This window comes from Phascolarctos cinereus, unplaced genomic scaffold (genome assembly GCF_003287225.1).
Source record: "Phascolarctos cinereus isolate Bilbo 61053 unplaced genomic scaffold, phaCin_HiC Scaffold_726;HRSCAF=1367, whole genome shotgun sequence".
NCBI classification, from domain to species: Eukaryota; Metazoa; Chordata; class Mammalia; order Diprotodontia; family Phascolarctidae; genus Phascolarctos; species Phascolarctos cinereus.
In genome coordinates, this window is record NW_027556098.1 from 320,272,590 (window position 1) to 320,286,381 (window position 13,792).

The window sequence follows — 13,792 nt, forward strand, 5'->3', positions numbered from 1 at the left end:
AGTGACTTGAACAAAGGCATAAATGGTGTGTACTTTTCTCATTTATAGGTGACACAAAGCTGGGAAAGACAGCTAACAGCTAACTGGATGATAGAGTCAGTATCCAAAACCATCTTGACAGGCTGAGCATTGGCTAAATCTAATAGATGAAATTCAGTAGAGATAAGTATAAAGTTTTACACTTGTGTACAAAAAATCAACTTCTCAAGTATAAGATTAGGGAGGCATGGTCATGTAGCAGTTATAGAGAAAGAGATGAAGGTTTTATTGATCTGCAGATTTAATGAGTCAGCATTGTGGTGTGGCGGCCAAAAAGATAATGTGATCTTGGGCTTCATTAAGAAGGCTTAGCTTTCAGGCATGGGGACGTGATGGTCCAGTGTACTCTTCCGTGCTAAGACCTCTTCTGGGATGCTGTGTTTAGTTCTGAGCATCACGGTTTAAGGACTTTCATAGGCTGGAAAATGTGCAAAGAAGGTAAACCCCTCTGTCATATGAGAATCAGTTGAAGAAACTGGACAAGTTTGGCCTGAAAAGATGAGGTTCAGTGGAGACATGAATAGCTATCTTCAAGTACTTGGAGAGCTGGCTTGCTCTATATGGCCTCACAGAACAAAGCCAAAAGCAATGGATGGAAGTTACAAAGAGGAAAATTTGACTTTATATTTGGGAAAAACTTCCTCACATTTGGAGCTGTCCAAAAATGAGATGGATCACTTCAAGAGCTGGCTGTCCCCACAGCTGGAACACTCTCCCTCCTCATCTCCACCTCTTAGCTTCCCAGGACTCCTTCAAGCCTCAGCTGAAGTTCCATACTCTACAAGAACCTTTTCCCTAGTTTTGCCTTCCCCCTGAGACAACCTCCCACCATTCATTCATTCATTCATTCAATAAATACTTATTAGGTGACTTACTGTGTGCTACACAGTGGGCTAAGTGCTGAGGATACAAGAAGAGGCAAAAGAAAGTCCCTGTCCTCAAGGAGCTCAGTCTAATGGGGGAGACAACATGCAAGCAAATACATGCAAAACAAGCTAAATGCAGAAGAAACAGGAAATAAGTAAAAGAGGAGGAGCACTGGACTTCAGAGGGTTAGGGAAGGCATCCTGTACAAGATGGGATTTTAACTGTGATTTAAAGGAAACCCAGGAGGTAAGTAATCAAAGCAGAGAAGGGAGAGCTTTCCAGGCCTGAGGAAATGTCTTGTTTGTGGAATAACCAAGAGACCAGTGTCACTGGATCAAAAAGTTCATATTGGGGAGTAAGATATAAGAAGACTGGAAAGGGAAGAGGGGCCTAGATTATGAAGGGCTTTGAATGCCAAATAGAGTGTTTTGTATTTGCTCTGGAGAGGAAAGACGAAGGCTAAAGGGGAGAGATGGGGGATGGGATGGGGGAGAAGGTGTGACATGATCAGATCAGTGCTTTTGGAAAATCACTTAAGTGACTATGGAATCATCCACATGGAATCTGCCTGCTCATCATTTCTTATAGCACACGAGTATTCCATTACATTCACATGCCACAGTTTGTTCAGCCATTCCCCAATTGATAGGCATCCTCTCAATTTCCAATTCTTGGCTACCACAAAAAGAGCTGCTATAAATGTTTTTGTACATGTGTGTCCTTTTCCCTTCTTTATGGTCTTTTTGGGATACAGACCTAGGAGTGGTATTGCAGAATCAAAGGGTGTGCACAGTTTTGATTGCCCTTTGGGTGTAGTTTCATATTGCTCTCCTGAATGGGTGGATCAGTTCACAACTCTGCCAAAAATCCTTTAATAAATTCCAATTTCCCCACATCTTCTCCAACATTTATCATTTTCTTTTTCTGCCATATTAGCCAATCTTACAGGTGTGATGAGGTACCTCAGAGTTGTTTTAATTTGCATTTCTCTAATCAATAGTGATTTAGAGCATTTTTTCACGTGACTCTAGATAGCTTTAATTTCTTCATCTGAAAACTGCTTGTTCATCTCCTTTGCCCATTTATCAATTGGGGTAAAAGGGGCTTTCTTTGAATTGGACAGTGAATTGCCTCATGGATGCCTTCATGGAATCATAGAAGATGAGACTACAAGTGGTCATTATCATTGCCAACAACAGTTTCAAAAAAAATTTATTCAAGTCTACTCAATAGGCTCAGTGCTCAGCACTTTAGAGGATCCAGAGAGGTAGGTATAAGATAGATCCTGCCCTCAAGGAGCTTACAGCCAGCTAACTGCATCCTCACTTTGCTAATGAATCCTAATTATAACAGAGAATGCCTTTCATAGGCACAAGCTGAGCCAACACAGCCTAGGCTTGTACCCCATCAAAAACAAATTATCGCATTAATCCCCAGGTATGTCATCTACTTATTCCAGCTATCCACTGACAGACAAAAGACCACTGGAATGTCTCCAAGGCATCTCCACTCTCCCAGAAAGAACTGACACTTTGAGGTCTGAATCTTATCGGGGAAAAATCTCAGAGAGCTCTGCCTCCATGATAAACATCCAAATGATAATACAGTATGTTCTGGCTCTCTTAGAATAATTAGACCTATTTCAGAGATCTGCATTACTGAAACTGTGATGCTTTCTTTTAAAAGATGCTTTCAGCCAATTCCCTGAGGCTATAAAGGCTGGGCATGTTCACTGAGCAAATCCCAGACTGCTGACCTATGTTCTTCCTGTCCTTGCATTTTCACTTACTGAGTTAGCTCATTGATCTCTGCTGTTGTCATGGGTCCATGGCTACCCACCCCTTTTCTTCCCAGAGTTATTTACCCAAGCAGCTAACATGGTCTACTTGATTGGAATTAGAGGTGTCTTGAATTTTTAGTAGTGGGTCACATGATCAGAATTCTATCTGTCTGGAAGCTACCTAGTGGTATCAGCAGGCGGATGGGTACTGGTTCTGTTAACGTGATATATGCTAGCTTCTTCATTATATTAAAAGATCTATTGGGGGATGGGGAGGAAAGACGACATCATTGATCAGAGTACAGCTTTCACCGATAGAGGTCACAAACCCTCAATAGTAGATAGTTTCATGAATTGCTGTAGTCAAGAAAGGAAATACTTACCTAATAGCCAGCCTCTCAAGCTAAATTTGTCCTTGGACAACAGAAACACAGTCCATTACGGTGGACTGATATTCAAAGTTTTTTCCAGTCTGACCTGCCAGAGCTTGTGCTCTGTTGATACAGTCTTTAAGCACTCAGGATCAACTCTGTATCACCTTTAATGAAAGGCATCATAGGTAATTAGGTAAAAAGATTTTTGTTAAAATTCTTTCAGGCAGGCCCCGAACACTTCCTAGCTGTATGATCCTAGACAAGTCACTTAACCTTGATTGCCTAAAAAAAAGTCAGGCCATAGGAATGACGAATATGATTATAAAGAAGTATGCAAAGATTTCTGTGAAAAGTATTATAGTTTTTTTTAAAGAGAACTAAAAGAACAACATATAATAAATCAAACTGTCAAGCAGTTTTCACACTTCAACTACATAAAAAATTAACCTCAAACAGAAACATTGAGTAAATATAATGGATAATTTTGGATTTACCTTTATTAAATTTAATATACATAACCATTATTTCTTTTAGCATCTGGTAAATAACAGGGATACAGTTCCATAAACAATCCTTTGTAACCACTTTTTATGTTGCTTTGTATAATTGTTTATGGAGTTTGGGTGTCTTTGTTTGTTGTTGCCTGTTCTTTGGATTTGTTAGGGAGAATTAAGTTCTTGTAAAGACAAAAGTATCAGGCAAACTATAACCCTGTTTCAAGTAGCCTGCATTGAGCCTTTTTGTTGTTGTTCAGTTGTGTCCAGTTCTTCATGACCCCACGTGGTGGTTTTCTTGGCAAAGAAACTGGAGTGGTTTGCCATTTCCTTCTGCGGCGTATTAAGTGCTTACTATGTGCCAAGAACTGTGTTAAGCATTTGAGAAACAAAAACAAAAATAGTCCCTTTCCTCAAAAGGCTTCCATTCTACTGGAGAGTATGGAAGAAGCAAGCAACATGTACACAGGAAAGTAAATAGAAAATATATGTAAAGTAATTTTAGAGGAGACACTAAGAGCAGAGGATGTAAGAAAAAGTATAGGAGATAAACTGGAGTTGAACCTTGAAGAGAGATGAAAAGAGCAAAAGGACCATATGTACAAAATATTTATAGTAGCTCTGTGTGGTGACAAAGAACTGGAAATTAAGGAGTTGCCTATCACTTGTGGAGTGACTGAGTACATAAATTGTATCATACCACCATTTGTTGTACATGAATGGGATACTGTTGCTCTTAAGAAATGATGAAGGAAGGGCAGGTAGGTGGCACAGTGGATAGAGCATCGGCCCTGGAGTCAGGAGAACCCGAGTTCAGCCGGCCTCAGACACATAACACTCACTACCTGTGTGACTCTGGGCAAGTCACTTAACCCCAATTGCCTCACAAAAAAACAAACAAACAAAAAAAGAAATGGTGAAGGAAATAATTTCAGAGAACCCAGCGAAAGTTTATACAAACTAATGAAGAAGGAAATGAGCAGGACCAAGGAAACAATTTGTACTATACAAATAGCATCGTAAAGACTAACAACTTTGAAAGATGTAAGAACATTGATGAATGCAGTGACCAGCCACAATTTTAGCAGATCAATGATGGAAGCCTACTGCCCACCTCCTGACAGAGAGGTAATGGACTTGGGGGTCAGAATGAGACATAATTTTTTTTTACATAGTGCAAGAATTTGTTTTGCTTGTATATGCATATGTGTTAACAAGGGTTTTTGCTTTCCTTTTTTTCTTTCCAATAGGGAGGGGTGGTAGAAGTAAGATAAAGTAGTTTTTTTTAATTGAAAACAATTTTTTTTGCTTTTTTGTTGTTGTTTTTTTTTATGAGACAGTCGGGGTTAAGTGACTTGCCCAGGGTCACACACCTAGTAAGTGTCAAGTGTCTGAGGCCATATTTGAACTCAGGTTCTCCTGACTCCAGGGCCAGAGCTCTATCCACCACCACCTAGCTGTCCCATGCTGTTTTGTTTTGTTTTGTTTTTTGGCAAGGCAGTTGAGGTTAAGTAACTTGCCCAGGGTCACACGGCTAGTAAGTGTCAAGGGTCTGAGGTCACATTTGAACTCAAGTCCTCCTGACTCCAAGGCCAGAGCTCTATTCACTGCGCCACGTAGCTGCCCAACAGTTTTCTTTTTTTAAAGAGCCAGGGGTTCCAGTAGGCAGAAGTGAGTAGGAGAATCATTATAGGATTGGGGTCAGGCTATGCAGAAGCTTGTGGCCAGAGGTAGAATGTCGTCTACAGGAGCAGCAAGAGGGGTAGGTTAGCTAGAGTATGGATTATGAAGAGAAAGAATGTGAAATAAGCCTGTGAAGATGGATTAGAATAAGAATGTGAACGCACTCTAAATGCCAAATACAGGTGTTTGTACATTATACTAAGGGCAGTAAGGAGCCACCAGTGCTTTAGGAATATAAATTTGGAGAGGGGAAGTGAGGAGGGATGACAATATGAGTAAAGATAGGGAGATGAAGATAAGAGACACTGAGGAGTTATTAACCTCCATTGGTTATGGGGTGTATGAGAGAAGACTTGGGGATGGCTCTACGGTTGTGAACCTTACTAAAACATTGGCAGTACCCTCACCAGAAATGGGGAGTTAGGCGGGGAAGAGGATTTAGTGGAGAATGATAAAGAATTCTGTTTTAGACATGAGTTTGAGATACCTATGGGATATCCAGGTGGAGATGTCCATCTGGCAGTTATGATTTGATCAGATCTTGGGAGAAATATTGGGGCATACATAGATTTTGGAATTATCTACATAGAGTACACCATTGAGCTTATGGAATCTTATGAAATCTCCAAGACACAACATAGAAGAAAATAAGACCATGACAGAACCTTATGACATACCCATGTAGAAAGAAGCAGGACATGAATGATGATCCAGCAAGGAGCTTGAGAAGAACCCAGACAGACAAATGTCACAAAAACCTAGGCAGGAGAGAGTGTCCTAGAAGAAGGAGTAGTCAGCAATGTTAAATGAGTAAAAATAAAATTTTTTAAATGTTAAATGAGGCCTAAAGGGTTTGGACTTGTTCTGTGTAACTCCAGAATCTAGAACTTAGAAGATTGCAAAGAAGGTTCAGGGAGGCACTGTTTAGCACAGTGAGCTAAAAGAACTTTGTATTTAGAATTGTCCAAACATAGCATGAGTTTCCCAATGAAGACGTGGGTTTTTCATCATTTCTAGTATTCAGGAAGAGGCTGAAAGACCACTTCTTGAGACTGTTGTAGAGGGTATTTATATGTCAGGTAAAGGTTTTTTAAAATCCCTTACAACTCTGAAATTCAATACAGTTAATCTCAAGGTACAGTCATATTCTGTTATGTTCTCTTTCCCTGGTAGTTCAGAGCCCATCAGCTTCTAAGTATTTGAATTATTTTTCCTTATTGTAAATTTTACACTTAACCATGTCCTTATTGTGATTTAAAATTCTCTACCAGTTAATAAAAAAAAGACTCCTGAAAGACAAAACGTAATTTACATGACATAAGGGAAGACAAGTATTTCATAGAATCATAGGGTAGGAAGATAACTTTAAGAAGTTATCTTCCTCATCTGCCTGTCTTTAGGCAGGACTACATTGTCCCTGTCAGGTGAAAACTGATCTGTTTTTTAAAGTCCTTTAGACAGCGAGATTCTTATAACATGCCATGGGAACTCCCATTTGCAAAGGAAGGATAAAGAAGCCAGTATCCTAGGCACATAGTAAACTTTTTGTTTCCATATCCAGCATTCCCCAGGTGTGCAGCCTGCAGATGTGGAGGAAGTAGCCAAGAAGGGGGTCCAAACCCTTGTAATTGGCCGTGGAATGAGTGAAGCATTGAAGGTGCGTATTAGACATGGTGACATGCCTCACAGCATTGATCTCCAGGGCCCTGTTTCCCCCATCCTCATTTTCTGTTACTATGGAGTATGTAGCTTTGTGAATTCTCTGTCTCGGGGCTCCTGAAATACAGGACTTGCTTTAGGTACATAGGGTATCAGAAATAGGCCCAGTGCCTGTATCCTCTCCCTTCTATTGTACTATTCCATCTCTGGGTCTTTGATTTCTTTTCTTCTAAGAAGGGTGTAGTGGTGGTATTCCTGAACAACCTTGGCTGTAAGCACTTTCTTGGCTATGTATAATTGGCTTGTGTGTGTGTGTGTATGTATGTATGTATGCACATTACTTGGTTATCTATACCATATATATATATATATATATATGCACATTACTTGGCTATAAGCACTTTCATAGAGCTTTTTGTACAGGTACTTGTAATGCTCCACTTGAAACCTTCCCCAGAAAGGCATAGCCAGGAAGAGTGGAGGAAGCAGGGGAGAAAATTCACATCTATAAAGAAGTTACCCCCAGTTTCTCTTTTTAAATAATCTTCAAAACACTATTAAAAGGTACATAGAGGCAACTATTATCCCAGTTGTCCAACAGTAGGAAATGGCTCCCATTTCTATAGCGCTTTTTTCTCACTAACAAAAGTAATTGGTAAGTGTTTTCTTCCCCATTTTACTGATGAGAAAACTGAGGCTTAGAGAAGTTAAGTGACTTGTCCACAGTCACATAGCTGGGAAGTTTCAGATCAATAACTGACCTTTTACACATCAGTGCTCTTTTCATCATGCTGTACTGTTCATCTTTTATGCCATAAATATACCTAGTGATTCACTCAGTGCAAGCCACAGGCAAAAGACAAATAAAAAACTCTCGATTGTGACTCATTTTTTCATACATTGGCTAAATGAGAACCGAATACAAGATCTGAGCTTATTTTCTCACATAAGCAAAATTTCTAAAAAACTGAAGTGTAGCTCCTTTAACTTTACCAAGCTTTTAATTTTTAAATTATAACTATTTTCGATGTTCTTCACAGCCAGAGCCTAAACCAGTGGAGCACACCCTCTGGCAGGTCCTGCCAGCCTGAAAGGCCTGAAGACAAAATATCACATGCCTGTTGTCAGAAAACTAGTCTAACCAAATGCATACAGTTGGCCAGTAAAGGGAGAATTGCATTTTGGCAATTTGGTAATTTATAAGACCATTTGCAAAAATGTTTAAGATTTGTGATACACATTTGTGGAGCAACTGCCCCTTCCAGTGAAGACGCAGATGTATAGAAGTACTGGATGGAAGCTTTCTTTATGGCTAACACAGTTCCCTGTCTTATTAAATGTAGTAAATTGAATAGAACCAAAACCTTTCCTGATGACTTGGGATTATTGTTAACATTAATTTTTTTCCAGCTCGACAATCTATTGCTACTCTCAGAGCTGAGACTGCCCCTGCACTGAGGGGCCCCATACATTTAGATATTTGAGGATTTTTTAGTTTTTGTTTGTTATGTTTTGTTTTTTTCTGTGTCTGCTATTTACATCGTTTAGCTTTTCTGGCTCTTTCCTCCCTGGCATGTTATCAGCTGTCACTTTTTATTGTTCTCAGGGTGTTTTTGTGTAGCCTGATATTGCCTTTCTGATTTACAGCTTCTAATCTGCTGCAGACTGGAAACTGAGATTAACAACCGGTGTTAGAATTAATTTTAAAATAAGAATAAATGTATAGGCTTGAAGCAGGGGCCTCTTATGAAGAGAGTTTTAAAGCATAGACTTCAAGACATCTCTTTTAGCTGTTCAGACACCCTTTATACTTCCTTCTGGGTTTTCAGCTGTATTCCAAATAGTCAAAGTTGCTAGATAAGTGATGTTCCCATGAATGAGATGTTACCCTCATCATTGTCGTTGAGTAGTGCCCTTGTGTTTCCTAATGGTAATGAGAAAGGGGCCATTAACAGTAGCTGGGTCTTTAGGCTCAAGCTTTATTATCACGTTTATCTCTTTCCCAGGTGCCAGCATCTACCGTGGACTACCTCAAGAGACAAGGGATAAATGTCCTGGTCCTCCAGACAGAACAGGCTGTGAAAGAATACAATGCTCTAGCTGCTCAAGGAGTCAAAGTGGGAGGTGTCTTCCACTCTACCTGCTGATGGCACCTTCCAAGTTTAGAAAAAAATAAAACTGATTCATGAATGTGACTTATCACTTATACCCTCTCCTTTCACCCTAGTCAGTCATTAAACATTTATTAAGAACAAGCTGTGTGCCAACCACTGTGCTAAATGCTGCAGATTACAAATATGAAAAAGACATTCCTTGCCCACAAGGAGCTTACAGTCTAACGGGAGAAGACAGTACACAAAGGGAAAAGGGGGTAGGAAGGGAAGGTATCTGGTGAGGAGGCATAATGGAGAAGTCTCAAAGAGTGCAGCCAGGTAGGAAATGCAGAGGTGGCTGGCCTGGACACCAAGGGAGGGAGGGGCCCAAAGCAGGACTGAGTGCCAGGGCTTGATGGGCTCTTCCAGGATGGTGAGGTTCCTGGGGCACAAGGAAGAAATCCAAAAGCGTGCAGCTGGTCAGGAAATGAAAAGGTCTCCGTGAGTCTAAACCAGGCTTAGTAAGGGCCTGGAGAATGAGGAACAGAGGAAAACTTTCACAATAAGACATTACTGGCAAGGTGTGATGATCTTTTTGTCAGTCTTTGACCTCCTGGGCTTTTCTGTACCATTTGACACTTCTGACTCTCGAACAATCTCTCTTCCTGTAATCACCACAAGACTGCTTTTTCTACCTAACCACCATGGTCCTATATACTTTGCCTAGCATCCTCTAAAGCTTTATCCTAGGCTTTCTTATCTTTCAGCACCCTTTCTGGTTGGTGATTTTCCCCATTCTAATGACTTCATTTAACACCTGCCTTATTAAAGACAATCTACTATATGTAACAGTACTTCATGACTTAAGGATCATATTGTTATTCACATTATTATTATTCACCGCAATTATTACCCTGTCCCATAATCCAGCAACACTCTCAGGGGCTATGTCTGTATCGAAGGGTGTCTATGTGGACTAAATGGCCTCAGGCTGACTCTTACTTTTATGTCAGCCCAATCTCCTCCCTTTACATCTCCCACTTTTATCCTTTTGGGACCTCAAGCTTGGCCTTCCAAAACTGAACATCATTTCCCCCTAAATCAGCATCTCCTCCCAACTTCCCTAATCTCATCCAAGATATAGAATGTTGTCTTTCCTCATCCTCACCCTCTCACCCCATTCAAGTCTTCCTCTTCAACATCAGTTTCATCTCCTTTTCTGTCCACGTTGCCAGTTCAGGTCCATATCACCTTTCACCTGAACTGTAAGCATAGCCCCCTACCTTATTTCTTTACATATATCCTCTTCCCCATTCCAGTTCATCTTTCCCATATCTATCCAAATAATCTTCCTAATGTCTAGGCATGACTCCACTCTGAGACTTATGGTGGGTCCTCGTTGCCTAGGAGATAGCTGACTTACCTGACCTAAAAACTAATTTTCTAGCCTTCATATCACTCCTTGTCATATGCTCTGTGGTCAAGTTAACATACTATTTATTTCCCAAACTGGATTCACCTGCTGTCTCAATAATATGGCTTCCAACTTCATTGCTGAACTGAAACTGCCTCTTCAAAGTTATCAGTGATCTCTTAATTGTCAAATCCAGTGGCCTTTACTAAGACCTCTGCAGCATTTGACATGATGGATCACCTTCTTCTCCTGGATACTCTTTTACGTACAGGTTTTTGTAGCACTGCTCCCTCCTGGTTTTCCTGTCTGTTTAATTACTCTTAATTCTCCTGTGCTGGTTCTTCATCCATGTCACGTGCACTGACAGTAGTAGGTGGCCCCAGAAGCTCTTTCCTGGCCCTCATTCTGTTTTCATTTTATACTGTTTCACTGGGGGATTACACCAAGATCCTGTGGGGTCATTTAACCTTTCTATGCAGATGATTCCTATACATACAGCGCTAGCCTCTCACCTGAGCTAAAGTCTTCTATTACCAGCTGCCATTTAGACATGTCAGACTCCCTAGAACTCAGTACGTTACCCTACTAACCCCTCGTCTCTCCCCAGCTTACCTATTTCTGTCGTGGGTACTGCTGTCTTCCTAGTCACCCAAGCCAGAGCTTTGATGTCATCCTCAATCCCCTGCTCTCACCCCACATATCCAGTCAGCTGCCAGATCTTGTTTTTCCTACTCTCACAACATCCTTATGTCACATTCTCTCTACTCACACAGTCGCCAGCCTAGTTCATGCCTTCGGTACTTCTTACTTGGACTATTGCAGCAGCCTTTTAATTAGTGCCCCAGTCTCAAGGCCTTCTCCACACCAATCCATCTTCTGCTCAGCTGACAAGATGATTTTCTTAAAGCCCAGGCTTGCCCATGTAACCATCCTGCCCACAGAGCTCGAGAGATTTTGTATATCGCTGCCAAGATCAAATATAAATTCCTCTGACACTTAAAGCTCTTCGTATTCTGGCCTCTTCCTACCTTTTTAGTCTTAGAGTTTACTCCTTTCTATAAACTCTAAAATCCAGCTGCACTGATCTGCTTGCTATTCCTATTGCATTCTCATATGCCTTTGCATAGAGTGCCCCCCCCGCATGTGGAATGCTGTGTCCCTTCACCTCTGTCTTTCCGTTTCCCTAGCTTTCTTAAAGACTCAACTTAGATTCTTCTTTCTCTAAGAAGCCTTCCCTAATCCCTCCAGCTGCTAGTGCCTTCCCTTTGGAGATTCCTTCCATCAACTTTGTATATATCACCTATGTAGCTAGTTATTTACATATTGGCTCTCCCATTAAATGTGCCAAGCAAGGAGGTGGAAGCCTATAATCCCAGCCACAAGGGAGGCTTGGGGCTCTTTTGAGTTCAGGAACTTCAGTGGGTTTTGCCAATCAGATGTCTGAAATATATTCAGCATTAAGATGGGGAGTGGGAAACCACCTTAATTGACTAAAGAGAGGCAAACCAGCCCAGGTCAGAAACAGAGTAGGTCAAAGCTCCCATGCCAGTAAGTAATGGGATTGGGCCTGTAAGTTATCTCTGCCCTTCCAGCTTAGGAAAGATGGGGGAGATCCAGTCTTTCATTTATTTTAATATTCATATAAATGTATATATACACACATATGTATGTACATATATGTACATACATACATACACACATATATATGTACATACACTCCCCATTAGGGAAGGAACTGTTTCTTCTTATCCCCAGCACTTAATATAGTGCCCAGCATATAGTGTTTAATAACTTTGTTGACATTTCTTCTTTAATGTTGCTTACACTGATAAAACTATATCCATGTCTGATGTTGAACCACTTGGAAATGCCAAGCATTTCAGTAATCAGAAAATTAACCACCCACACCCCTGTTCTGAGTAACTCTGGCTGCTGAGAAGACAGGGCTTGCAGCCCATGCAGAAGCAGTTGCCTAGGTTGCATCTCTGCAAAGTTTTATTCTCAGAACTGCAGAGGTTGGATTGGAATTAGGGCCAGCAATTTCTACCACACTGCTATTCCTAGGGCTCTGGGCTGTCTCCATCAGATTCTGTGGTAATCATCTTGACCCTCGACACTGGAAAATCAAAGTGGATTAAAATACATGTTGTTCAACTAGGAATGTTCAGCATGGAGAAGAGCAAAGTTGGGCAAGTAAAGTATGGGCTTTAAGTATGTGGAAAGGGGATTGGACTTGTTCTTGGTATCAGAGGGCAGAACTAGAAGCAATGAAAGAAGATCCAAGGAGGCAAAATTGGGATAAACACAAGGAGAACAATGAGAGCTATCCAAAAATGGAGCTCCCCTCACTGAAGGTAATGATAGGGTTGGTATCCCCTCAATGGATGTCTTTGAGCAAGACCGTATGTCAGATATAGTTACTCCTTTCTTCTTGTCTGGGTTCCACTTAGGACTCTCCAGGCTTATTTCTCTATCATGACCCAGAAAAACTCACCAGAAAGATCACTCATCCCCTATGGCTTCCTCTGATTGGTCAGTTCCATCCATAACCTCCATTTTAAGGAAAGTATCCCTGGCTAGTTATGTTCACTCCTTCATTCCTCTCTGGGATCCGTGCCTCTGTCTGAACTTTTATCTCTACTATGCCTTCTCAAAGGTACCTTCTCCTTTCCTTTTCCCGACCTCCAAGCTTTTCAGCTTACTTTTATGTGATGTCTTACTTTATTAGGATATAAGCTCCTTGAGGGCTATTTCTTTTTGCTTGTATTTATATTCCCAGAGCTTAGCACAATAAATGCTTGATAAAAGCTTAACTGGATATAGGGAGGATTCTTATTAGGACATAGGCAGGGTTGTGCTGGAACCAGCTCTTGAATTGTTACATTTTTCAGTGAGCATTTATACCTCAAAAATAAAACAAATGCTAGACATTACGGCTTAATTTATTGTTTTGTTGATTATCTGAATTTTTTTAAGTGATGGAGAAAATGTTAATAATGTGGGTAAACCTTAAAAGTGTGCCGTGTGTACATTTCCTCCTACCTGCACCCTGAGATTCTGGTGTTAAACCTTTACCAGTATACCACTGGATAGAAGCTGGACTAGATGGCCTTAGTTCCTGTCCAGCTCTATGATTCTGTGATTCTGGGAATTGAATTAGTTTATGTATTTCCTACACAGGCATAGCAAATGGAGAGTTAGCAGGATCCAGAATTAAATATGGGGAGGAAGTAAGTCTGGATTACATTTGGGAAGTGGAAAAATTATCTGATCCTAAACTGATCACAACTGCAAAAGCTTATCTCTAACACCAATGCTTTCCAAGATACAGACATAGATATATACATACATATATGTATCTATATGTCTCATATATACCTCAAATATAT

General features: G+C 40.6%; 1 protein-coding gene across 4 annotated transcripts in view; it reads left to right on the top strand.

Annotated features, from left to right (window-relative positions):
• The window catches only part of AAMDC (adipogenesis associated Mth938 domain containing), a 37,731-nt gene extending 28,640 nt beyond the window's left edge, over positions 1-9,091 (top strand). For all 4 annotated transcript variants that reach the window (XM_020989506.1, XM_020989503.2, XM_020989504.2 and 1 more), the window contains 2 exons: positions 6,799-6,894; positions 8,903-9,091. In XM_020989506.1, the coding sequence (XP_020845165.1) occupies positions 6,799-6,894; positions 8,903-9,043 (237 nt within the window). In that variant the 3' untranslated portion in view covers positions 9,044-9,091. The remainder of the gene's footprint in view (positions 1-6,798; positions 6,895-8,902) is intronic.
• Positions 9,092-13,792: the final 4,701 nt, after the last annotated feature.